Genomic DNA, 24,752 nt, shown 5'->3' on the forward strand with positions numbered 1-24,752 from the left:
GGACCTCATCCTTGTCCTCAGTTGCCTTGCAAGGCCTCCCTTTGAATCCGTGGCCACCTGCACTCTTTTACACCTCTCTGTGAAAACTGCATTCCTAGTAGCCTTTACATCTTCTCAGAGAGGGGCTCTAAGATACCCCTCATTTGCAGTCTTTTTCAAAGACAAGGTTACACTATAACCACACCCTAAGTTCCTACTGAAAATATCTTTGGAATTCCATATAAACCAAGTAATCCACCTCCCAGTTTTCTTTCCAAAACTGCACCAGGACAGAGGGAGGTGACATTGCACACATTTGATGTCAGGAGAGCACTAGCCTTCTATTTAGATAGGACTAAACCCTTCAGGAAATTTCCCAAACTGTTTCTCTCCATTGCAGACAGATCAAAGGATACTCAGTCTCTAAACAAAGACCCTCTAGATGGATATCGGACAGGATCACCTATTGCTTTCATTCTCTCAATCTTCTTTCTCCTTCTTGAGTATGAACTCACTCCATGATGACAGGTTTTAGAGGGATAGCCGTGTTAGTCTGTATTAGTAAAAACAACAAGGAGTCTTTGTGGCACCTTAGAGACTAACAAATTTATCTGGACATACCCAGATGAAGTGATTTATAGCCCACAAAAGCTTATGCCCAAATAAATTTGTTAGTCTCTAAGGTGCCACAAGGACTCCTTGTTGTTTTCACTCCATGAGATTTCGCTCCTCTTCCATAGCCTTTTACAGAAATATGCAAAGCAGCAAATTGGACATCTGATCATACATTTGCTGAACATTATCCACTCATTCATGACTGTATCCAGTGCCATATTTGGCTCCACTATCTTATCCTCAGTTCTAGACTCAACTCTGAAGCCCCACCCCTCACTTAGGGGTACTGTTGTAGAGTCACCTAAAGTGGAGCACGCATAAAAACACTGCTTAAAGAAGAAGAAAAGATTACTTACTTTATGCACTAACTGTGGTTCTTTGAGATGTGTCCCTATGGGTGCTTCATTATCCGCCGTCCTAACCTCTGCTTTGGAGCTCTTACCAATGAGCTCTGCAGAAGGAACTGAGGAAGTTTGCCTGCACAGAGCTATATAGTCCTGATGCAGGGCATGGGACTGGGAGAGCACATGTGTGGACCAAACGGACACTGCTACCTAAAATCTCCAATCTGAGGTGCAGGGGGCGCAAACGCACCCAAAGTGACGCACCCATAGGGACACACCATCTCAAATAACCACAGTTACTGCACAAAGTGAGTCACCTTTTCTTGTGGAAGTAATAGCAGCAAAGTCTATTGTACCTGATACATCCAAGAGCATGTAATATGAGTGAAGAGACCTGTCATCTCTGAGTTTGGCACCTACTAAGACTAAGGTACCTATGAAGACATCAGCATCAGAGGTAACCCTAAGGCTAGCAATGCTCATGGCCCACAGAACATTGGATCTGATTAAACTAAAAGCTCTTAAGCTTCTGTCAGCACTGGTTTCATACACTACAAAGTTAAGGGCACCTGAAAGGCCACCAGATGCATCGGTTGCAGCTCTGAGGAAGATGGATAGAATCATAGAATATCAGGGTTGGAAGGGTCCTCAGGAGGTCATCTAGTCCAACCCCCTGCTCAAAGCAGGACCAATCCCTAACTAAATCAAAACAGGAAAAGAGCATCCAGTGTTAGCAGGGCTGGATCTCAGATGAGTGATTCATTGGATCCATCAGTCCTGGATCCACCAACATCAGTTCCCAAACTGAAGATAACAATCCAAAAGGAAAAATGTAGACAGAATGTTCTGTTACTGGTTTTGAGGGTTCCTATGGCCCTAAAGACAATGGCAAAGACCTGACCGGAATTGGCAACAATGGAGTCATCGGAACCGGACAGTAGTACTCTATTAGCCAAAATTTGCCATACAGCTCTACAATCACACTGGGCAACAGACCTACAACAGGTACCTTCAGAGTTGGGAGAGAAGAAAAACCCCTTCAGATGTCTGTGTTCGGGGTCATACCCTGAAGAAGACAGGTAGAATGAAGGAAATACCTAGTTTCTCTCCAGAATTTTTTCTACTGCCTCCAAGTTCCTCAGATTCTCTGACATCATTTACTATGCATCACATCTTGGTTCTGGTAATTCTCCGATCTTCTTGGCTTGGATCCACATTTGGAAGAGAAGTAGGATACACTAAACAACCTGATACATTCCCTATGTTCCATTCTGTAGGAGCAAGATATACACCTGGATATTGAACCTTTAATCGTCCTTACCCTTTGATTACAAATGGCACCTGAGAGTGGGTACTGGCAAGAATGGGCTCCTTAAGCTTCATGGTTCTGTTGGTATACATCAAGGGGATTTATGGAGTCTCCCAGCTACTATTTGGCATATGAATCATTCTCCTGCTAAAGATCAAGAAAGGATCTCTAATAGATTTGAGCTTTCTGTCTCTGTCTCCATCTCCTGACTTCAGTGAAGAATATCTGATGGTGTTACCAACTCCTCTATCTGAAGAGGAAGAAGAATTAGCCCCACAGATGGACTCGCAGCAGCTAGTAACAGAGCTAGACTCTTCTGGTCAGAATGTGGGCATCGCTTCTGCTTTGTCTTTCTCTGAGGATGCCCTACAGTTTTGTGAATTAGTAGATAGGATTGATGGTACCTCTGAAACTACCTTCTGTGGCAATGGAAAAAATTCTCCCATCCAGTTTTTGACATTCTGAGAGCCTCTTCACAGACCAAAATTTCTTTACCCATATTGTATGGGCTGTTGTCATGGCCAAATCTGTTTGGTCTACTCCAGCAGTTTGTTAGCCCATTTTTTAAAAGGCTACTAAGTTTTACACCGCCTGTCCTATGAAGAGTTGTTCTTATTTTCACTACATGCAGCCCAGCCCTAACTTGTTCATAGTAGCAGCGGCTATCGACAGCTGGTACATTTCATGTTATTTGTCAAGGAGGGTAAAGATTGTATACTTAAGGACAAAAGGTTTGTTCTTTATCTTCTGAGTATTATGTCCTGTTATCAGTTTCACCTACAAGAAAAGATGGTGACCTTTATTCAAGTGCTATCAGAAGATCAGCATAAACTGGTGAACAATATTTTAACTGGCGGACAGAACATAGTGAAACATGCTCTCAGAGCAGAGGTCCACAGTCTGTGGGGTGTGCTTCCCTAGAGGGGTGCAGAGGAACATTGGGGAGGGGGGCGTGGCCCAGGCATAGGCGTGGGAACTAGAGGTACAGGGATGTAGGTTTTACACAGGGTCCCAGCTGCCGGCCCCAGGCCCAGGGTCTTGGCTGTGGCCCCAGCCTCAGCCCTCTTACCCCTGACTGATTGCCCCCCCACCCCCAGAGAGACCGCTCTGCTCCCAGCCCCAGCTCTGGGGCGGGGGCAGACAGGGGTAAGGGGGTTGGCTTTCAGCACCCCCACTATTAAAAGTGTGTTGCAGTGCCACTGACCCAGGGCCCCAGCTGCCGGCCCCCTTACCCCGTTCTTATCCCCACTCCTCTGGTGGGTGTGGACAGGCGTATGGAGGGGGCGCGAGGTAAAAAGTTTGGGGACCTCTGTCTTAAGAGTATCATTTGATGCTTCATACTCTGACTAGAACAACAGCATCTATTATTAGCTTAAAAAGACATGGCTGGTTAAGATCTGCTCTTCCCGGTGAAACAGGTTCAGAATAGAGGACTTCCCCTTTGAAGGGGAGAATCTATTTAGCAATCAAACAGATGAACCACTGGAGAAGCTAAAAGAATACATGGTCTACTGCCCAGTTCCTTAAGTTAATTTCTTCTGCTGAGAGAAGAACATCTGCCCCTACATTTTGAGATACCATAGTTGATCTTATCTGACACCATAATCATCTTACTATTACACTTTCAGTAGCAACAAAGAGGCAACTGTCACTCTGAGCTAGTTTTTTCAGCTTTGTCTGAGTGCCTTTACTCCAGACATTGGGCGAACTAGTTTGTGAGGTATGCTATACATTAGATTTCTGTATTGTTTTTAGCTAGACTTGTCTGTATAATGGTTTGTAAGACATGGAAGATGGATTTGTGCTCCATGTTGCATCCTCACACCTCCCCTTACTGCAAGTTTGAATATTTTTAGCCATTTAAAAATATGTAAAGGTTTAAGACTTCTGGAAAAGCTCACTTTTACTATTTCTTCAGAACAGTTTTTTAATTTGATAAAGGAATTTCTTTAACAAAAGTAAGCTTCTAAATTGACTGCAGGAACTGTCTCCCTCTGAGGAGCAATTTTTAGAAAGTGTATATTTTGGTTTTTGGTGAGGGGAGGGATAGGAGGAATAAAAAAATTGTATTTGAGCCTCTTGGAAACCTTGTGAAACTATTGTTGTAATTAAACCTTAATTTTAGGTCAGAACCATGTTTAATCTTATCTATTTCTAACCTATGTTGTGATCTTTATATTTGAGTTTTAGAAAGCTATATGGCTACATAGGGACTTTTCTGAATGTCGGTTTCTAAAATGTTCATCTGTTCCTGCAACTCATCGCTTGAAGTGTAAAAAAAATAAAATAAAAATCTAATAGTTATTGCAGTAATTGGTTGTGATGTTATAAACCATGCTATTCTCCCTCCCTCCATCTGCACCCTCACAGTAAAAATAACTAATTTAAAAAGCAGAATTAATAAGGTGTTTGTCAGTTGCTCTGATCACTTCCCTTATATGTACATCCTTTTCTCCATCCCTTTATCTGGTCTTTTAGGCGTGGAACTAGCAACCACTACACACATGCTTGCTTTTATGCATGTGAGTAGTTCTATTACAATCAGGTCAAGTATCTGTGTAAACATTTGCGAAATCAGGACTTAAGGTAGCAAACCCATTAGGTTGGTGATTGATTGTTTGGAAAGAGCTGAGCATTCTTTGATAATTTAATCTCAATAGTTTTAATGTGCAGAAAATGCAGCAATATATAAACAGAATTGTATCTAAAGGAATGTCTTTCTCCCACTTTCCATGCACAATTGGCAGCTCTTCAAAACTTTTGAGAAAAGGCAAACTAAGAACATACTCCCCTTTCCCCCTAAATAATACAGAAAATATGGATATGTATAAAAACTACATCCTTCTAAAACAGAGGCAATAACTTTTCACTTTTTAAATAAATTAGTTGATAATTTAATTTTGACAACCTAGATTCAGGATTTGTGATGGTATTTCAGTGGCTGAAAACTGTACCCCACAATCTTTTTTTTAAATAATACTTTAATGATTTTGTTGGTAAAGAAGATCAAATTATATCCTATTAAGATTGAACTGTGTCACTGCCATTTCCTTTTCTTGGTGTAACATGGTTACTGATTTTCTGTATTGTGTCAGTTTCTGCCTGAAGGGAGAGGGATTGGATGGCAACTTTCCAGCTGTAATAGATTACACACCCTATCTGAAGTTCACCCAAAGGTACTTTTTCATCCTGAAATCTCATCTTATTTTTCAGCTTCACTTGGTAGTTGGATATTTTGTCTTTTACTTATCTTTTTCAAGTTTATTTGGCTTCAAGTGCAGAATGTCTCAACATACTTGGTGACCAGTACGGGATGTTTAGCTTTTTATTGCTGTAATACTGCGTGACTTATGACCTATGAGCAGTCATTCTGGAATTTTAGTCTATACTCAAGTGTTTAATACTTATGCTAATTTTAAAGAGAGAAATTACTTTTATCACTGAACCTTAGACTTTTTAATTACAGCTCATATCAGACTGTAGAGCAGCTGTAATAAATGCTTTTTTTCTGTAGGAAGATATGCCAATTAAATTTTCCTTCCTACGTGTATCTTTCTTCATAGTTAATGGCATTGTTCATATGAAGGTGAGAAAAATCACATCTGCACCTATATCTTGTTGATTTCTGTTGCATCTTGTAAAGTCTGGCTATATGTGCTATTTGTAATTAGCCCTTCAAAAATATCCTGTGGTTACCTGTATAATACCTAGGTCTCTTCAACCAATCTTTAAGTATATGGTTTAACATAATGGTCCTTTTTGACAAACAGCATTTAGTTAATATCTGTATCTGACTGAGAACAGTGAGGCCATCAGTAGCTCCACTCAGCACCTCAAAAGAGCATGGAAATACTGCTATAGATTTTGTTGCTAGATTTAACTGTTTTGGAAAGCAGGTGGGCATTAAGATGTCCTCCCATGAAACATTGGATGTACTGTTGCTAAGACACATGGCTGAAAAATGAACATTCTAATTCTTCTTTGGAGATGCAGATCTCATTAGATTTTGTTTAATTGCCTAATTGCAAAGTTTAAGTTAAACTATAAAAATATTTTTTACCCGATCAGTAAAAGAATGTGAGCATTTCTTAAAAAGTGTGCACACACATCTTATCGAAAACCCTGTGTCTGTTCAGGGTCACTGCTGTACTGATATAGTCTAAAAGCTTTAATGGACACCCATGTTTGTCACAGCAGGCCTGATTTGTCTTAAAATTAAAACAAATTTAGACCCCTTAGGTACTAGGGCAGTGATTCAAACACTTATGTTGATCCTTGATAATGAGGACTAAAAGATCCATAGGTGATGAGTGTGTTATAGTAACATGCCTTCAAGAAGTATATCAACAGTGAACTGTTTTAAATATCGGTACTATGATTTATAGTATTTACAACGCTAAATACTTCTAGAAGAAACATGAACAATAAGTGAATTATGCAGAACTTTCACAACTGAAAACTAGCTAAAAGTTCTTGATGATGCAGCAGAAAACTTTGTAACAAGGAAAAAGATAACGGGATAAGCTAAAATTCTTACCTTTCTGAGTTAATTGCCGCCTCCTCAATTTAGCATAGCAAGATATTCCTTTTTGTGCTGCCCTAAAGAGCTGATGACTTCACAGACACAGATTCACAACCACCAAAAGTAATGCCAGGAAATAGCTTTGTGTTTGCTGAGCAACTAATGACTATCTTGTAAACTGTAGTTGAAATGTTTAATCCTACAGCTATTTCATTAGTTTTCCTTAAAAAACAAACAAACAAACAAAAAACAAAACAACAAAAAACAAAACACACCTTTGCATTTCTTGTTTTAAGAGTAGCAATGCTTCAGTTTCAAGGCAGGTTTTCTGTCAGTTAACTGTAATTTTTATTTGGTTTATAAATTTGGTCCTTCAGTTCTGATAGCATCAGCAGTGATGAAGAAGAGCTAAGGACTCTGGGGAGCAGCGCCAGTGAAAGCAGTACTCCGGAAAATATTGGACCTCCTTTCATCATGGATGAAAACAGTTGGTACAACAAATGCAAAAGAGTAGAACAGAAGTATCGACTCACCTTGGAACAGAAGGTAAAAAAAAACAGTTTGTGGAAGGGTGAGGGTGACTGAACTAATGTGTATTTTTATGTCCAATATTATTGTCAATGAAAAGACATAGGATCCTGTAAACAAGAATTCTTCTAGTCATATATTTTTATCAAAACATAACGAATATGGCTATTATTGTGGGTCAGTTTAAATGTCATTGAAGTTGATGGGTTGGACTGCCACACTTTGTTTTAAGATGGCAGTAAGAAACGCTTATACTCCTTTTATAGCAGCTCCCAACCTAAAACAAGCATATGAGAGTCCACGCAGGAATTTGAATTTATGTGAGTGGAGGGCTTGGGTGGTGAGTGTGGAGAGAGAGAAGCAGTACCACACAGGAACAGATTTAGAAAACACGTACAGTATGGACAAGAAGCTTGGAACTGTAAGCAACGAAACTATCTCCGGAGTCTTGCCTCCTCTGTTCAAGGAAAACAGGACTTTGTATATTTCTTGTCAATAAACAAAATTGCATCAGAGGTACCTATTGAAGCATTGGGACTGGGCAGGTATAGACCTACCCATTACTAAAGGCCTCCCCCTTCAGCTTAAGGGGAAGAGCTATTGGACCCAGGCATCAACTAATTTTGGGGGATGACAGATGAAAAAATAGGGATGGAAATGAAGGTCACAAGGATAAAATCAGGGATCCAGAAGGGGCTAGTGAGCAGAGAACTCTGGACAGCACCCACTGGTCCTTGAAGGTGCCAGGGAGGCAGTGGACACAACTCAGAGGAACTCTGCCTGGAGATGAGACTTCAAGAGGGATTGGAAATAGGCCTCACGGTTGCAGAGCCACCTCCCTGTCCAGCTTCCTCCTCTGGATATCAAAGGTTCCTGATATCAGTTTCTCCTCCTACCTGGAGCAACCTGCAAGATCCTGAATTTTTCACTAGCTGCTCAGGCCAAACAGGGTAACACTACTTTGTGTTCTTTGGCTTTCATATATCTAAGTACTGATGTGTGCCCTGTCACTATTGAATCTGATAGTTTACATGAGGTCTCTTAATATCTAGACAGAATAAATAATAATATTTAGCACTTATATAGCCCCTTTTAATTAGAGGATTTCAAATGACTTTAAAATAGTCCCTATGATGTACAATAAGTGGTACAATAAGTAGGAATTTACTATATGCACTTTATTGGTGGATAAACTGAGGCACTGTTAACTTAATTGTCCAAAGTATCACAGTGAATTGATGGCAGATCTGAAAATCTAATACAGAATGCCTGGCTCCCAGTTTCCATCTCTAGCCAGTAGACCACATATAACCTATTGGTTATAACTGGTATAGCTGCATGTCTTGGGAGTGGCCTAGCTATCTGAGAGTTCCTGGTTTCATAACCCTTTGTCCTCTTCATCTGATGGCTACATTCCACCAGAACAATTGAAATGTTGACTAGTCAAGGAGGTTTGTGAGTATTGGAGACAGACTTTTCGCAAAAGCTGGACCTAGACTATGAAACTTCCTTCTGAAAGAGATAAGAATGACTATCAAACTAATCACTTAGAGAGAAATGCAAAACTAATTTCTTTGACTTAACTTTGCCTCAGATGCACAATACACACTTTCACTCTCACACAAACATAAACAACAAAAAATATGTAAAACTAATAAGCGATTTCTCCTTCAAACTAGAGAGAGTTAGAGAGAAAGGGAGAAGAGATGTGGAAGGGAAGTGGGGGGCAAAATATTTGGAGTCACTCAAATACTATGAAAAAGGCCATAAAGTACCAGAATGAGGTAGCTTTTCAAAAACAAGACTTAATGCCAAAGATTTGAAGCATATTCAGGTGGCTTGCTAGTATAGAATATATCCAACCCATTTTATAGCATAATATTTCAGCACTATTTCTAACACAGAATGCTGCCTTCAAGAACTGGGCAGTAACACACTGGAACAGAGAAAAGAGACAAAAAGTGTGTGAGGGGGTGAGTGTAATTAAGGCTTAAAAAAAAAGGAGAGAAGGATTGAAGGTGGGAGAGAGTGTTTGAAATAATAAAACCCAGTGTCATAAACAGATAGCTAAGGGTTAATGTCTCTTTCACCTGAAGCACCTGACCAGAGGACCAATCAGGAAACCGGATTTTTTCAACTTTGGGTGGAGGGAATTGAGTGTTTTTGTCTTTGTTTTCTGGCTGCCTGCTTGCTCTGAGCTTTGGAGAAGTAGTTCTACTTTCTAGTCTTCTGTTTCTAAGTGTAAGGACAAAGAGATCAGATAGTAAGTTCTATGGTTTCTTTTCTTTGGTATTTGCATGAATATAAGTGCTGGAGTGCTTTGATTTGTATTCTTTTTGAATAAGGCTGTTTATTCAATATTCTTTTAAGAAATTGCCCTGTATTGTGTCATCTTAATACAGAGAGACTATTTGTATTTTTTCTTTCTTTTTTATATAAAGCTTTCTTTTAAGACCTGTTGGAGTTTTTCTTTACTGCAGGGAAATTGAGTCTGTACTCACCAGGGAATTGGTGGGAGGAAGAAATCAGGGGAGATCTGTGTGTGTTGAAGTGGCTAGCCTGATTTTGCATTCCCTCTGGGTGAAGAGGAAAGTACTTTTTGTTTCCAGGATTGGGAACAGAGAGGGAGATTCACTCTGTTTGGATTCACAGAGCTTGTGTCTGTGTATCTCTCCAGGAACACCTGGAGGGGGGAAGGGAAAAAGGATTATTTCCCTTTGTTGTGAGACTCAAGGGATTTGGGTCTTGGGGTCCCCAGGGAAGGTTTTTCAGGGGGACCAGAGTGCCCCAAAACACTCTAATTTTTTGGGTGGTGGCAGCAGGTACCAGGTCCAGGCTGGTGGCTAAGCTTGGAGGTTTTCATGCTAACCCCCATATTTTGGACGCTAAGGTCCAAATCTGGGACTAAGGTTATTACATGGTGGCAGTGGGTGGGAGATAGACAGAATCCAGAAGCCAGTAGGAATATTATATTTTTCTTTTCTCTGCTAAGGGCTTTTTAGCAGAGAGAAACAGTTGGTTTTAAAAGGGAACCAGAGAGAAATTTTTTTTTTCTGCTCTCTCTGGCAGTTTGTGGCTTGCATGTTAAGCAGAAGTCGTTAAGGACTATTAACAGTCTTTTGTCACAATAGCACTCCCATTGAGAGTCATACCAGCACTATATGAATGCAAATAAAGTGGTTTTTCAGGTTTACTTGACATTGAAGATTAGCTAGAGAGAGAAAAGGAAAAAAGCACTGTTGCTAGGCAGACTTCAGGAGGCAACAGAGAACCTGCAGTTCAGAAGATAAACACCGGAGGGCACCCCAACACAAGAAAACAGGAATCATGACTTCTAAGGCAAAAATTGAGGCCCAAGAGCAAGTCAGAGAAGCTGAACACAGGCGACAACTGGAAATAAAACAAACAGAGATGGAAATAAGAGAAAGAGAAAGAGAGGCGGCCCACCGCCGAGAAATGGAAAAGCACCAAAAAGAAATGGAAAAACAACAAAAAGAGAATGAAGAGAAGGAAAAACAGAGAAAACATGAACTGGAGTTGGCAAAAGCTGGGCTGCATGTGCCAGCCAACCCTAACAACCCGGCGCCCATTATTGCTCCACAGCACAGGAAATTTCCCACCTACAAGGCAGGTGATGACACCGAGGCCTTCTTGGAAAATTTTGAAAGAGCCTGTCTTGGGTACAGCATTCCCGAAGACCAGTACATGGTAGAATTGAGGTCACAGCTCAGTGGACCTTTAGCAGAGGTGGCAGCTGAAATGCCTAAGCACCAAATGAATGACTATAAACTTTTTCAAACCAAGGCCAGATACAGGATGGGGATAACCCCAGATCATGCCCGTCGGCGCTTCAGAACCCAAAGTGGAAACCAGAGGTGTCATTTCCCAAACACGCCTACTACATTGCAAAAAACTATGAGGCCTGGCTAACAGGAAACAACATTCAAACCTTGGAAGAACTGAACCTCCTCATACAAATGGAGCAGTTCTTGGATGGTGTTCCTGAAGACATCACACGGTACATACAAGATGGAAACCCCAAGAATATCGCTGAGGCGGGGGAGATTGGAGCCAAATGGATGGAACTGGCAGAAAGCAAAAAAGCTACTGTCAAGGGGAACGATTACCCCAGGGGGCACACAGACCATAAACCCTACAACCGAGGACAGCCAAAGACCCCACATACCACCCAAGTAAAGCCACAGATACCCTACCCTTCAACCTCACCAGTCTCCAGTAACTCACCTCGGCCCAGTGACCCATCAGATGGAAGATGCTTTAAGTGTAATGAACTGGGACATATCAAGGCCAAGTGTCCCAAGAACACCATGCGAGTGCAATTCATTACACCACCATCACACCAAAGATCCCCAGGCCCGGATGCCTCTCAAATACCCTTGCAGCGAAGGGAAAATTTGAGAGTGGGCGGAAAGAAGGTTACTGCGTGGAGAGACACGGGGGCACAAGTGTCAGCTATCCACCAATCCTTCGTTGACCCCAAATTCATCAACCCAAAGGCCCAAGTTACAATTTACCCCTTCATGTCACAAGCTGTAGACTTGCCTACAGCTCAACTGCCTGTCCAGTACAAAGGCTGGTCAGGAATGTGGACTTTTGCAGTCTATGACAATTATCCTATCCCCATGCTACTGGGGGAAGACTTGGCCAACCAGGTGAGGCGGGCCAAGAGAGTGGGAATGGTTACACGTAGCCAAACCAGGCAAGCTTCCAGACCCATTCCTGTTCCTGAGCCGTCCACAGAGGCCCCGTCTGTGTTACCAAAGACCCAGACAGAGGTAGTGGACCCGGATTCCATGCCTACCACTGAAACAGCCACAGCATCTCCAGTCCCAGGCCCGGAACTGGAACAACAACCAGCACCAGCAAGTGCAACTACATCTTCAAACTCAACGCCAGAGGGCGCCAGCGAGCCAAAACTGGCAGAAGCGACAGACAGCCATACCCAAAAGGCTCAGCCAGAGCCTGAAATACCCTCAGGTGCACCAGCGAAGAGCGGTTCACCAGCAACGGAAACAACCCCATCACCTACATCGCTTCCAGAGGGACCAAGCCCAAGTCCACAGTCTGAGGAAGAACTGGTGACCCCAGCCTCAAGGGAGCAGTTCCAGACTGAACAGGAAGCAGATGACAGCCTTCAGAAAGCTTGGGCGGCGGCACGGAGCACCCCACCGCCTCTCAGCTCTTCTAATCAATCCCGGTTTGTTATAGACCAAGGACTTTTATACAAGGAAATTCTTTCTGGTGGACACCGGGAAGAATGGCAGCCGCAAAAACAGTTGGTGGTTCCAACTAAGTACCGGGAGAAGCTCTTAAGCTTAGCCCATGATCATCCCAGTGGCCATGCTGGGGTGAACAGAACCAAGGACCGGTTGGGGAAGTCCTTCCACTGGGAGGGGATGGGCAAGGATGTTGCCAAGTATGTCCGGTCTTGTGAGGTATGCCAAAGAGTGGGAAAGCCTCAAGACCAGGTCAAGGCCCCTCTCCAGCCACTCCCCATAATTGAGGTCCCATTTCAGCGAGTAGCTGTGGATATTCTGGGCCCTTTCCCAAAAAAGACGCCCAGAGGAAAGCAGTACGTACTGACTTTAGTGGACTTTGCTACCCGATGGCCGGAAGCAGTAGCTCTAGGCAACACCAGGGCTAACACTGTGTGCCTGGCCCTAACAGACATCTTTGCCAGGGTAGGTTGGCCCTCTGACATCCTTACAGATTCACGGTCTAATTTCCTGGCAGGGACCATGGAAAAACTGTGGGAAACTCATGGGGTGAATCACTTGGTTGCCACCCCATACCACCATCAAACCAATGGCCTGGTTGAAAGGTTCAATGGAACTTTGGGGGCCATGATACGAAAATTCATCAACGAATTCTCCAATAATTGGGACCTAGTGTTGCAGCAGTTGCTGTTTGCCTACAGGGCTGTACCACATCCCAGTTTAGGGTTTTCACCATTTGAACTTGTGTATGGTCACGAGGTTAAGGGGCCATTACAGTTGGTAAAGCAGCAATGGGAGGGGTTTACGCCTTCTCCAGGAACTAACATTCTGGACTTTGTAAGCAACCTACAAAGCACCCTCCGACACTCTTTAGCCCTTGCTAGAGAGAATCTAAAGGATGCTCAGGAAGAGCAAAAGGCCTGGTATGACAAACATGCCAGAGAACGTTCCTTCAAGGTAGGAGACCAGGTTATGGTCTTGAAGGCGCAACAGGCCCATAAGATGGAAGCATCATGGGAAGGGCCATTCACGGTCCAAGAGCGCCTGGGAGCTGTAAACTACCTCATAGCATTTCCCAATTCCTCACTAAAGCCTAAAGTGTACCATGTTAATTCTCTCAAGCCTTTCTATTCCAGAGACTTACAGGTTTGTCAGTTTACAGTCCAGGGAGAGGATGCTGAGTGGCCTGACGGTGTCTACTACGACGGGAAAAAAGACGGTGGCGTGGAAGAGGTCAACCTCTCAACCACCCTGGAACGTCTGCAGCGGCAACAAATCAAGGAGCTGTGCACTAGCTTCGCCCCATTGTTCTCAGCCACCCCAGGACGGACTGAACGGGCATACCACTCCATTGATACAGGTAATGCTCACCCAATCAGAACCCCACCCTACCGAGTCTCTCCTCATGCCCAAGCTGCTATAGAACGGGAGATCCAGAACATGCTACAGATGGGTATAATCCGCTCATCTACCAGTGCATGGGCATCTCCAGTGGTTCTGGTACCCAAACCAGATGGGGAAATACGCTTTTGCGTGGACTACCGTAAGCTAAATGCTGTAACTCGTCCGGACAACTATCCAATGCCACGCACCGATGAGCTATTGGAAAAGTTGGGACGTGCCCAGTTCATCTCTACAATAGACTTAACCAAGGGGTACTGGCAAGTACCGCTAGATGAACCTGCCAAGGAGAGGTCAGCATTCGTCACCCATGCGGGGGTGTATGAATTCAATGTCCTTCCTTTCGGCCTTCGAAATGCACCCGCCACCTTCCAGAGGCTGGTAGATGGTCTACTAGCTGGACTGGGAGAATTTGCAGTTGCCTACCTCGATGATGTGGCCATTTTTTCAGACTCCTGGCCCGAACACCTACTACACCTGGAAAAGGTCTTTGAGCGCATCAGGCAGGCAGGACTAACTGTTAAGGCCAAAAAGTGTCAAATAGGCCAAAACAGAGTGACTTACCTGGGACACCAGGTGGGTCGAGGAACCATAAACCCCCTACAGGCCAAGGTGGATGCTATCCAGAAGTGGCCTGTCCCAAAGTCAAAGAAGCAGGTCCAATCCTTCTTAGGCTTGGCCGGATACTACAGGCGATTTGTACCACACTACAGCCAAATCGCTGCCCCACTGACCGACCTGACCAAAAAGACCCAGCCAAATGCAGTTAAGTGGACTGATGAGTGTCAAAAGGCCTTTACCCAACTTAAGGCGACGCTCATGTCGGACCCTGTGCTCAGGGCCCCGGATTTTGACAAGCCATTCCTAGTAACCACAGATGCATCTGAGCGTGGTATAGGAGCAGTGCTCATGCAGGAAGCAACAGATCACAACTTCCATCCTGTCGTGTTTCTCAGTAAGAAACTGTCTGAGAGGGAAAGTCACTGGTCAGTCAGTGAAAAGGAATGCTATGCCATTGTGTACGCCCTGGAAAAGCTACGCCCATATGTTTGGGGACGGCGGTTCCAACTACAAACTGACCATGCTGCACTAAAGTGGCTTCATACTGCCAAGGGGAACAACAAGAAACTTCTTCGTTGGAGTTTAGCTCTCCAAGATTTTGATTTTGAAATTCAACACATCACAGGAGCTTCTAATAAAGTTGCTGATGCACTCTCCCGTGAGAGTTTCCCAGAATTCAGTAGTTAAAAAGTGTTCTTAAAATGTAGAAGTCTGTTAGTTATATACTTAGGAGTATATGTAAAGGTGTATGTGTTGTATTAATCTGTTTATTTTCAAGTTCTAGAAGGAAATCGCCGCCAGTGAGCTTCCCCACTGTCTGCAATTTGGGGGGCGTGTCATAAACAGATAGCTAAGGGTTAATGTCTCTTTCACCTGAAGCACCTGACCAGAGGACCAATCAGGAAACCGGATTTTTTCAACTTTGGGTGGAGGGAATTGAGTGTTTTTGTCTTTGTTTTCTGGCTGCCTGCTTGCTCTGAGCTTTGGAGAAGTAGTTCTACTTTCTAGTCTTCTGTTTCTAAGTGTAAGGACAAAGAGATCAGATAGTAAGTTCTATGGTTTCTTTTCTTTGGTATTTGCATGAATATAAGTGCTGGAGTGCTTTGATTTGTATTCTTTTTGAATAAGGCTGTTTATTCAATATTCTTTTAAGAAATTGCCCTGTATTGTGTCATCTTAATACAGAGAGACTATTTGTATTTTTTCTTTCTTTTTTATATAAAGCTTTCTTTTAAGACCTGTTGGAGTTTTTCTTTACTGCAGGGAAATTGAGTCTGTACTCACCAGGGAATTGGTGGGAGGAAGAAATCAGGGGAGATCTGTGTGTGTTGAAGTGGCTAGCCTGATTTTGCATTCCCTCTGGGTGAAGAGGAAAGTACTTTTTGTTTCCAGGATTGGGAACAGAGAGGGAGATTCACTCTGTTTGGATTCACAGAGCTTGTGTCTGTGTATCTCTCCAGGAGCACCTGGAGGGGGGAAGGGAAAAAGGATTATTTCCCTTTGTTGTGAGACTCAAGGGATTTGGGTCTTGGGGTCCCCAGGGAAGGTTTTTCAGGGGGACCAGAGTGCCCCAAAACACTCTAATTTTTTGGGTGGTGGCAGCAGGTACCAGGTCCAGGCTGGTGGCTAAGCTTGGAGGTTTTCATGCTAACCCCCATATTTTGGACGCTAAGGTCCAAATCTGGGACTAAGGTTATTACACCCAGAAAAAAGAGGAAAGTGAAATAGTGGGTCAGACAGATGGAAATAAAATTAAAGCTGATCGGAGAAACAAAGAAAAATTAAGGAATGAAGGAAAAAGAAGAGGAATGCATAAGGGGAGTGTAACGGGGCTCGCTTACCATTCTGGTGCCTTCTCAGCCTGTTTTGAGAATTAGCTGTGTGGTTGAGTGTGTTCCCTTCGGGTGTGCATTGCTGCCGTGATTCCCACGCTTGGCCCATGTCTCTCCAAGGACCGTGGTGCCCTCTTCAGCGACACAACCCTCTGGCCGTGCCACACACTGTGTTCCCCCCTTCCAGGTGACCTGCAGTCCGCTGTTCAGCCACTTCCCGCCAGTGGCAAACTGCAGTCCACGGCCTTGCCACCTCCCGTGTGGCTCTGGCACCCTCTTTACTCTTGTATTGGGGCCTCAGTCTGCAACTCCCCCAGCCACCAGCCAGGAGCTGTCTCTGGCTTCCTCAGCCCTTGTTTGCAGCACTGCTCTGTCCGGGGTACTGGCAGTTCTTCGAGTGATTGCTCATATCCATTCCAGTTAGGTGTGCGCACGCTGCGTGCACGTTTGTTGGAAGATTTTTACCCTAGCAACACTCCGTGGGTCGGCTGGGCGCCCCCTGGAGTGGCGCTGCCATGGCGCCGGATATATATGCCTGCCGACCCAACTGCCCCTCAGTTCCTTCTTACCGCCCGTGTTGGTCGTTGGAACAGTGGAGCGCGGCTTAGTTGATTTCCCCCTCCCTAGCTTCTTGTAGTTCTTTCATCATTATTCTGCATATAGTTCAATATTCTACATTTCTACTTAATTTTATTAGTTCTTTAACGTAGTTATTGTGTATAGTTAAGAGGGGTTGGGGGTTAGCCCTTTCCCCTCACCCGGTGCTGGGGCCCATGCCTGGTTCACCGGATTTCAAACCATGCTCGGCTTGTCGCAAGCTGATGCCGACAGGAGATCCTCACGACTCCTGCCTTAAGTGCCTGGGGGAATCCCACCTCGCAGACAAGTGCCGCATCTGCAAGGCTTTCAAGCCGCGGACGAAAAAGGAACTGGACTTTCGTCTCAAACAGCTCCTGATGGAGGCAGCCTTTACTCCTCCGCCCTCGGCACCGAGCACTGGACAGTCTGCACCGGGGCAAGTGCATCTTCAGCACCGGAGCGCACCGGCACCACGAAGGCCCCTTGGCACCACTCTCTCTCTCTGGGGGTCAAGAGGCACAAGACTCCTGCGACTCCTGTGCCTATGTCGCAATCAGAGCACCCGCCTAAGTCGGACTGCCCGGCACTGACAGCTGCCGCGGCACCGACAACTTCAGCGCCATTGATTCCGGCCTTGCAAGTGCCGTCGAGTCCGGTGCCTGACAGCTCCCCTGCCCGTGGTTGAGCTTATTGTTCCCTCCACGCCGGAGACATTCTCTACGGCAAGAGAGCTGATTGCCCTGACAGAGCCTGTGCTACCTCAACCCCCGGCACCGCCAGTGCGGGTTATCCAATCAGTGGGCAAGCCTCCTCTAATGAGACCATCCTCGCTCGGCACCGCTGAAAGGCACCCGTCACGATCGAGGTCCCACCGGCACTCTCGGTCCCGTCACCGATCCCGGTCTCGATGCCGCTTGCAGTCCCGGTACCGCTCTCCATCTCGGTACCGGTCGTACTCGCGGCACCCTTCAAGATCGCGCTTGCCTACCCGATACTCTTGGCACCGATTCAGCTCCCGGCACCGCACCTCCCGCAGCCACTCCCGTCGTAGAGCTTCGAGGTCCCGGTCGACCTTCTGGCACTGCTCCGGTCGCAGGTCCCGGTCCCATTCCCGGTACCGGTACGGCGTCTGGTACCGTTCTCTGATGCCGCGTGGAGACAAATCAACCAGACACAGAGACCCTTCCCAAATGGTTTCAGCTCCTCCGTGGCCGTCTCGCCATGCATCAGTATCATCACACACGGACAGTGCCTCCTACGCACATGACCGTGATTCAGATACACACAGCCGAGTCTTCCAAGAAACCCACGGCCCAGACCAGGAACCTCACCAGTGGTCCTTCTGGACACCTTGGGCATATCACCAAGCCCAAGGTGGACTCGCAGTGACATCACGCTCCGTTCCATCGGAGCACTGGGTGCCAGAGGCCACTGTCAGCTGCCTCCCTCCTGCAGGTACGGAGGAAGCTTCCACCCGCGCTCCGGACCCTCAGGTCCCACCGGGCCTTGACGTCCCCCACTATCAGAGACCATACAGGACCCACTTGTCCCGGGTCTTTCGTCTTCCTCTTCCCCTGATGAAGCGGTAGCGGGGACATCCTCATCAGGCCTGCCTCCAGTTGACCTCAGGGCACACCAGGACCTCCTGAGGCGCGTCGCCCTGAATATAAACCTGCAGGTGGAGGAGGTTCCGGAGGTTGAGGGCCTTGTGGTAGATATATTGTCAGCGGATGCACCAACTCAAGTGGCCTTACCGTTCATTTGGTCGATTCAAGCTAAGGCAGATACCATCTGGCAATCCCCGGCGTCTATTCCGCCCATGGCCAGAGGAGTGGAATGGAAGTACTCGAAGGGGTACGAGTACTTATACGTGCACCCTCCTTCCTGCTCACTGGTCGTACAATCTGTAAATGAACGGGAGTGCCATGGCCAGCAAGCTCCTGCCCCAAAATCCAAGGAGGCTAGGCGTATGGACTTGTTGGGCCATAAATCTAATCCATGAGGGGCCCTACTTAGCAGGTATAATTACAACACCTGGGAGGCGGTAGGAAAATTCATAGAGCTGGTCCCACAAGACTCCCGCCAAGAATTTAAGGCACTATTGGAGGAAGGAAAGAAGGTAGCGAGAACCTCTCTCCAGGCCTCGCTGGACGCTGCCAATTTGGCAGCCAGAACTGTGGCCTCTGGAAATCACCATGAGGCGTATATCATGGCTCCAGGTGTCAGGCCTGCCACCTGAACTTCAGCACACTATCCAAGACTTGCCATTCAATGGCCAGGGTCTATTCTCCGAGAAGACGGATCCTAGGCTACAGAGTCTGAAAGACAATCGGGTGATTATGCGTTCGCTCGGGATGCATATACCGCAGACTCAACGAAGATCCTTCTGCATCCAACCTCAACGCCCTTTCCCCCCGCCTAGACCAAGACAGGACTTTGGCAGGAGGCGAGGTCGAGGCAACAGAAGACGGCAGTCTGGACCCCAAGGGGGTCCCAATAACGGTCCCTCCAAGCCAACGACGGGATCCAAACCGAACTTTTGAAGATGCGCCCGAGGACGGTGTACCAGTTGGCTCCCAGGATCCTTTTCAGTTTTACAACCACCTTTCCCTTTTCCTCCCTGCGTGGACCCAATTAACCTCAGATCGTTGGGTCCTATGCACGGTAGAATTCGGATACCACCTCCAGTTTATTTCACTCTCTTCCTCGCAACCCCTCTCCTCATCCCTCTTCAGGGACCCCTCTCACGAGCAATTCCTCTTGCAAGAATTATGGACGCTCCTTGCAATGGGAGCTATAGAGGAGGTACCAGAGGAGGTAAGGGGCAAGGGGTTCTAGTCATGCTATTTCCTAATCCCCAAGGTGAAAGGAGGCCTCAGGCCTATCCTAGACCTGCGAGGACTGAACAAGTTCATGAAAAAGTTGAAGTTCCGCATGGTATCCCTGGGGACAATCATCCCATCTTTGGATCCCGGAGACTGGTATGCCACCCTCAACATGAAGGACGCATATTTCCACATTGCCATTTACCCTCCACACAGACGGTACCTCCGGTTTGTGGTCAACCATTAGCATTTTCAATTTACGGTCCTTCCGTTTGGCATCTCTTCAGCCCCTCGGGTATTCTCGAAGTGCGTGGCTGTAGTCGCTGCCTCCCTCCGTCGGCGTCGAATACATGTCTTCCCGTACGTCGACGATTGGCTCATTCAGGGGACCTCCGAGGCCCAAGTCACCAATCATGTGGGCGTAGTCAAGGACCTCTTCATGCGACTAGGACTAATCATCAACCTGGAGAAATCTACTCTAGTGCCCACACAAAGAATAGAGTTCATTGGGGCCATCCTGGACTCCAGTCTCGCAAGGGCCAGTTTACCACAACCCCGATTTCAAGCAATAGTATCCATTTATACAAAGCCTTCAAAACTTCCTGACAACTTCGGCTCGCACTTGCCTCGGCCTCCTTGGTCACATGGCTGCCTGCATGTTCATGACCAGGCATGCCAGACTATGTCTGCGTCCCCTTCAAACTTGGCTCGCCTTGGTTTACCGCCCAGGTAGGAATGCCATAGACATGGTAGTCACCGTTCCCCCAAGCATCCTAGGCTTCCTCAACTGGTAGCTGTCGCCCTCCCTGGTGTGTGCAGGACTGCTGTTCCATCCGCCACAGCCCTCCATGTCCCTGATGACGGACGCGTCATCTCTCGGCTGGGGTGCTCACCTCGAACATCTTCGCACTCAAGGCCTTTGGTCGTCTCAGGGGCTGGCGCTACACATAAATGTCCGGGAGCTAAGAGCAGTCCACCTGGCATGTCAGGCATTCTAGCAACTGTACAGGGCCGATTATGTCTCAGTGTTTACAGACGGCACAACGGCCATGTACTACATAAACAAGCAGGGAGGGACACGATCGTCCCCCCTTTGTCGGGAGGCTATCCAACTATGGCACTTTTGCATAGCCCACTCGATAGACCTGGTAGCGTCCTTTCTCCCAGGAGTTTGGAACACTTGGGCAGATCAACTCAGCAGATCCTTCCTGTCTCACAAGTGGTTGATTTGCCCAGACATAATACATTCTGTCTTCCGAAAGTGGGGATTTCCCCACATAGACCCTTCGCTTCCCTCGAGAACAGGAAATGCCAGAGGTTTTACTCCTTCCAAGGTCTCTCCCAGAGTTCAATCTCGGATGCCTTCCTGATTCCATGGAAGAACCATGTACTTTATGCCTTTCCACCATTCCCGTTGGTTCACAAGGTCCTCCTAAAGCTCCGCAGGGACAGGGCTCGCCTGATCATGATCGCCCCGGCGTGGCCCAGGCAACACTGGTACACTATGTTGCTCGACCTGTCGATAGCCAACCCAATCATCCTGCCTTGTCATCCAGACCTCATAACTTAGGACCATGGCAGACTTCACCACCCAGACCTGCAGTCCCTTCACCTCATGGCATGGCTCCTGCGTGGTTAACCCAGTCAGAGTTACGTTGCTCTGCCCCAGTGCAACAAGTACTCCTGGGTAGCAGAAAACCTTCCACTCGGTGTATGTATCTGGCCAAGTGGAAGCGTTTCTCCTGCTGGTATGAAACACAAAAAGTTACTCCCATCGAGGTCTCGATCCCCACCATCCTGGACTACCTCTGGTCTCTCAAACAACAGGGCCTAGCGGTATCATCTTTGCGGGGGCACTTGGTGGCCATTTCGACCTTCCACCCAGGAGAAAGTGGCTGCTCCGTGTTTTCACACCCTATGGTTTCCAGGTTCCTCAAGGGCTTGGAGTGCCTATACCCCCAAGAACGCCGTCCTGTCCCTACCTGGGACCTCAACCTGTCTTAAACAGACTTATGTCTCCACCATTCGAGCCATTGGCAACTTGCTCGCTGCAATACCTGTCCTGGAAGACAGTTTTCTTCGTAGCCATTACATCGGCCAGACGAGTCTCCGAGCTTCGGGCGCTCATGGTGGATCCACTGTATACAGTCTTTCACAAGGACAAGGTGCAGTTGCGACCACACCCAGCGTTCCTTCCTAAAATAGTATCGGCCTTCCATACCAATCAGGACATCTTCCTTCCGGTCTTCTTCCCGAAGCCGCACTCTTCATGACAGGAACAACAGTTACACTCCCTAGATGTCCGTAGGACGCTCACATTTTATATCGAACGGATGAAGCCCTTTCATAAATCGCCCCAACTCTTTGTCGCAGTTGCAGACCAAGTGAAGGGCCTACCTGTCTCCTCCCAGAGGATCTCCTCTTGGGTGATGGCGTGCATCCGCACTTGCTGTGACTTGGCTCATGTTCCCTCGGGCCATCTCACCGCACATTCTACTAGGGCTCAGGCTTCATCTGCTGCCTTCCTGGCCCATGTACCAATCCAGGAAATATGTCGCGCAGCTACCTGGTCCTCAGTCCACACCTTTGCTTCGCATTATGCTCTGGTTCAACAGTCTAGAGATGACGCAGCCTTTGGCTCAGCAGTTTTGCATTCTGCTACATCTCACTCCGACCTCACCGCCTAGATAAGGCTTGGGAATCACCTAATTGGAATGGATATGAGCAATCACTCGAAGAAGAAAAGACGGTTACTCTCCTTTGTAACTGTTGTTCTTCGAGATGTGTTGCTCATATCCATTCCAAACCCACCCCCTTTCTCCACTGTCAGAGTAGCCGGCAAGAAGGTGCCATGGCGGCGCCACTCCAGGGGGCGCCCAGCCGATCCATTGAGTGTTGCTAGGGTAAATATCTTCCAACGAACGTGCATGCACCGCGCGCACACCTAACTGGAATGGATATGAGCAACACATCTCGAAGAACAACAGTTGCAAAGGTGAGTAACTACCTTTTCTCTTGGCCCTTCAGGGACACAGTCCTTCCTCTCTGTGCTCCCAGCAGAGAACTGCCTTTCTCTGCCTTGCAGCTCGTTTTTTATATAGGCCTAGTTGCCCCTGATTGGCTGCTCCTCTCAGCCCTCCTCTGATTGGCTGCCTCCAACGCAGCCTCACTAGGGCTGCTTTTAACACCTTTTTGCCAGTGAGGGCAGCTGTCCCATCACAGGGAGACCTACTGTTATTAAAAAAAAATCTGCTTAATGGCTTCATTTAATAGAATATTTAATGCCAAAATTTTAAATAAAACTCTAGAAAAGTAAAGTATGGCGAATAATAAAATATATAGGGGTGGATGGTGTGCGGATAGTCTGGAGAAGGAAAATCATAGGGCTATACCTGCTCCACTAAGCACTCCCTTAGCGGATGAAAAGGAGAGGGATAAAGGTGGATGTTCATTTTCCAAATGCTAGAGTCCCAGCCTAGCAACTGGGGCTCAACGTTCTACTCCAGTGCAGAGTCCCTTTCAAAAGGAAATAGAATCATAGGTTGAAAAAGGGCAAGCTATATAGAATAAAGAGATGAAATGAAACTGGCTACATCTTCGATATTTCCCTCTATCCCCCTGAAATTTCCCACCATTGCTAACACCGGTCCAACTCCACCACTCATAGCAACGATGCTACCATTAGGGTAACTAGAGCTCCTGTGGGCTCCACGATGTTTAACACCATGATACCTAGCACTGATCAGAGCAGTTCTAAGGGTGCAACTACACTGCATCTGGGAGGTATAATTTCCAGCTCTGCACGTTCTAGTTCTGATTAAGTTAGCACACTAAAAATAGCATTGTGGCTGTGGCACGAGTGGCAGCTCTGGCTAGCTGCCTGGGTATACTCTTGTCGGAGGTCTGAGATCCTAGGTATGTACTTGGGTGGTTAGCCTGTGCTGCTGTGGCAGCGTTGCTATTTTTAGCCAGTTAGCTTGATCAGAACTAGCACATATATGTCTACCCAAGTGGGAATTACACCCCCTCAGCTGCAGTGTATATGTACCCTAAAGTATCATAGCGATATGTCTACACTTTGAGCTGGAGGTGTAATTTGCAGCATAAGGAGACATACCTGCACTAGATCTGATTGAGCGAGTGTGCCAGAAACAGAGTGCAGCAGTGGTGGGAAGGACTAGCTGCCCCAAGGATGTGCCTAGCATCTTGAATGTGAATGTACTCACGGGAGGAGGAGGGGATTTGGGGAAGGAGTTGGAATAGGGGCAGGGAGGGGGTGGAGTTGGGGCAGGGACTTTGGGGAAGGGGTTGGAGTGGGGTGGGAGTGGGACTTCATGGAAGGGGTGGCGTGAGGACGGGGCTGGGACCAAAGAGGGATTGAGCACCCACGGGAAAGAGGGGAAGTCCGGCACCTATGACACTAGCTCAGTCTTAGCTAGCGCAGGTACATCTCCAGCTCTAAGTGCAGATATACCCTAACACAGTACTTTTGTTTATACTAGTGGCTCATCTTTGCTACCTCTGTTAGTTACAGCAGTGGAAATTTTTTTCCCCCAAAAAAAGTAGGTCTCCCAGCAACATAGCACTGTCCACGCTGGCGTTTCTGTCAGACATACCTTTATTAGCTCCAGTGGAGGTAATGCATTAAAAATAGAAGTGTGGCTGTGGCAGCATGAGTTGAAGGATTGGCTAGCTACCCTGAATATAATCCTGTCTGAAACCCTAAGTATGTACTCGAGATTGCTGCATGTCTATTTTTAGTGTGTTAACTCGATCAGAGCCAACGAAGGTGTGTCTGTTTGACCTGGAAATTACACCGCCAGCTCCACTATGGACATACCCTCATAAAGAAACGAGGCACAGTATGCATTCATTCTTTCTTCTTTTTGATGTTTTTTCTTTTGTAAAATTGTGTGGTGGTGGCATTCCAAAATTTTTGGCAAACCCAATTTCTAACTGCTACATTATTTTTAATACTTTAAATCTCTCAGGTTTTTAGCTATTCATCTACGTTATATCA

At 46.4% G+C, this 24,752-nt stretch overlaps 1 protein-coding gene across 5 annotated transcripts in view; it reads left to right on the forward strand.

The window, feature by feature from the left end:
* RUNDC3B (RUN domain containing 3B) overlaps positions 1–24,752 on the forward strand; it is a 184,946-nt gene that overhangs the window by 72,045 nt on the left and 88,149 nt on the right. For all 5 annotated transcript variants that reach the window (XM_050939576.1, XM_050939577.1, XM_050939579.1 and 2 more), the window contains 2 exons: positions 5,343–5,423; positions 7,147–7,315. In XM_050939576.1, the coding sequence (XP_050795533.1) occupies positions 5,343–5,423; positions 7,147–7,315 (250 nt within the window). The remainder of the gene's footprint in view (positions 1–5,342; positions 5,424–7,146; positions 7,316–24,752) is intronic.

The sequence above is a fragment of the Gopherus flavomarginatus genome, chromosome 2 (assembly GCF_025201925.1).
Source record: "Gopherus flavomarginatus isolate rGopFla2 chromosome 2, rGopFla2.mat.asm, whole genome shotgun sequence".
In the NCBI taxonomy this organism is placed as follows: domain Eukaryota; kingdom Metazoa; phylum Chordata; order Testudines; family Testudinidae; genus Gopherus; species Gopherus flavomarginatus.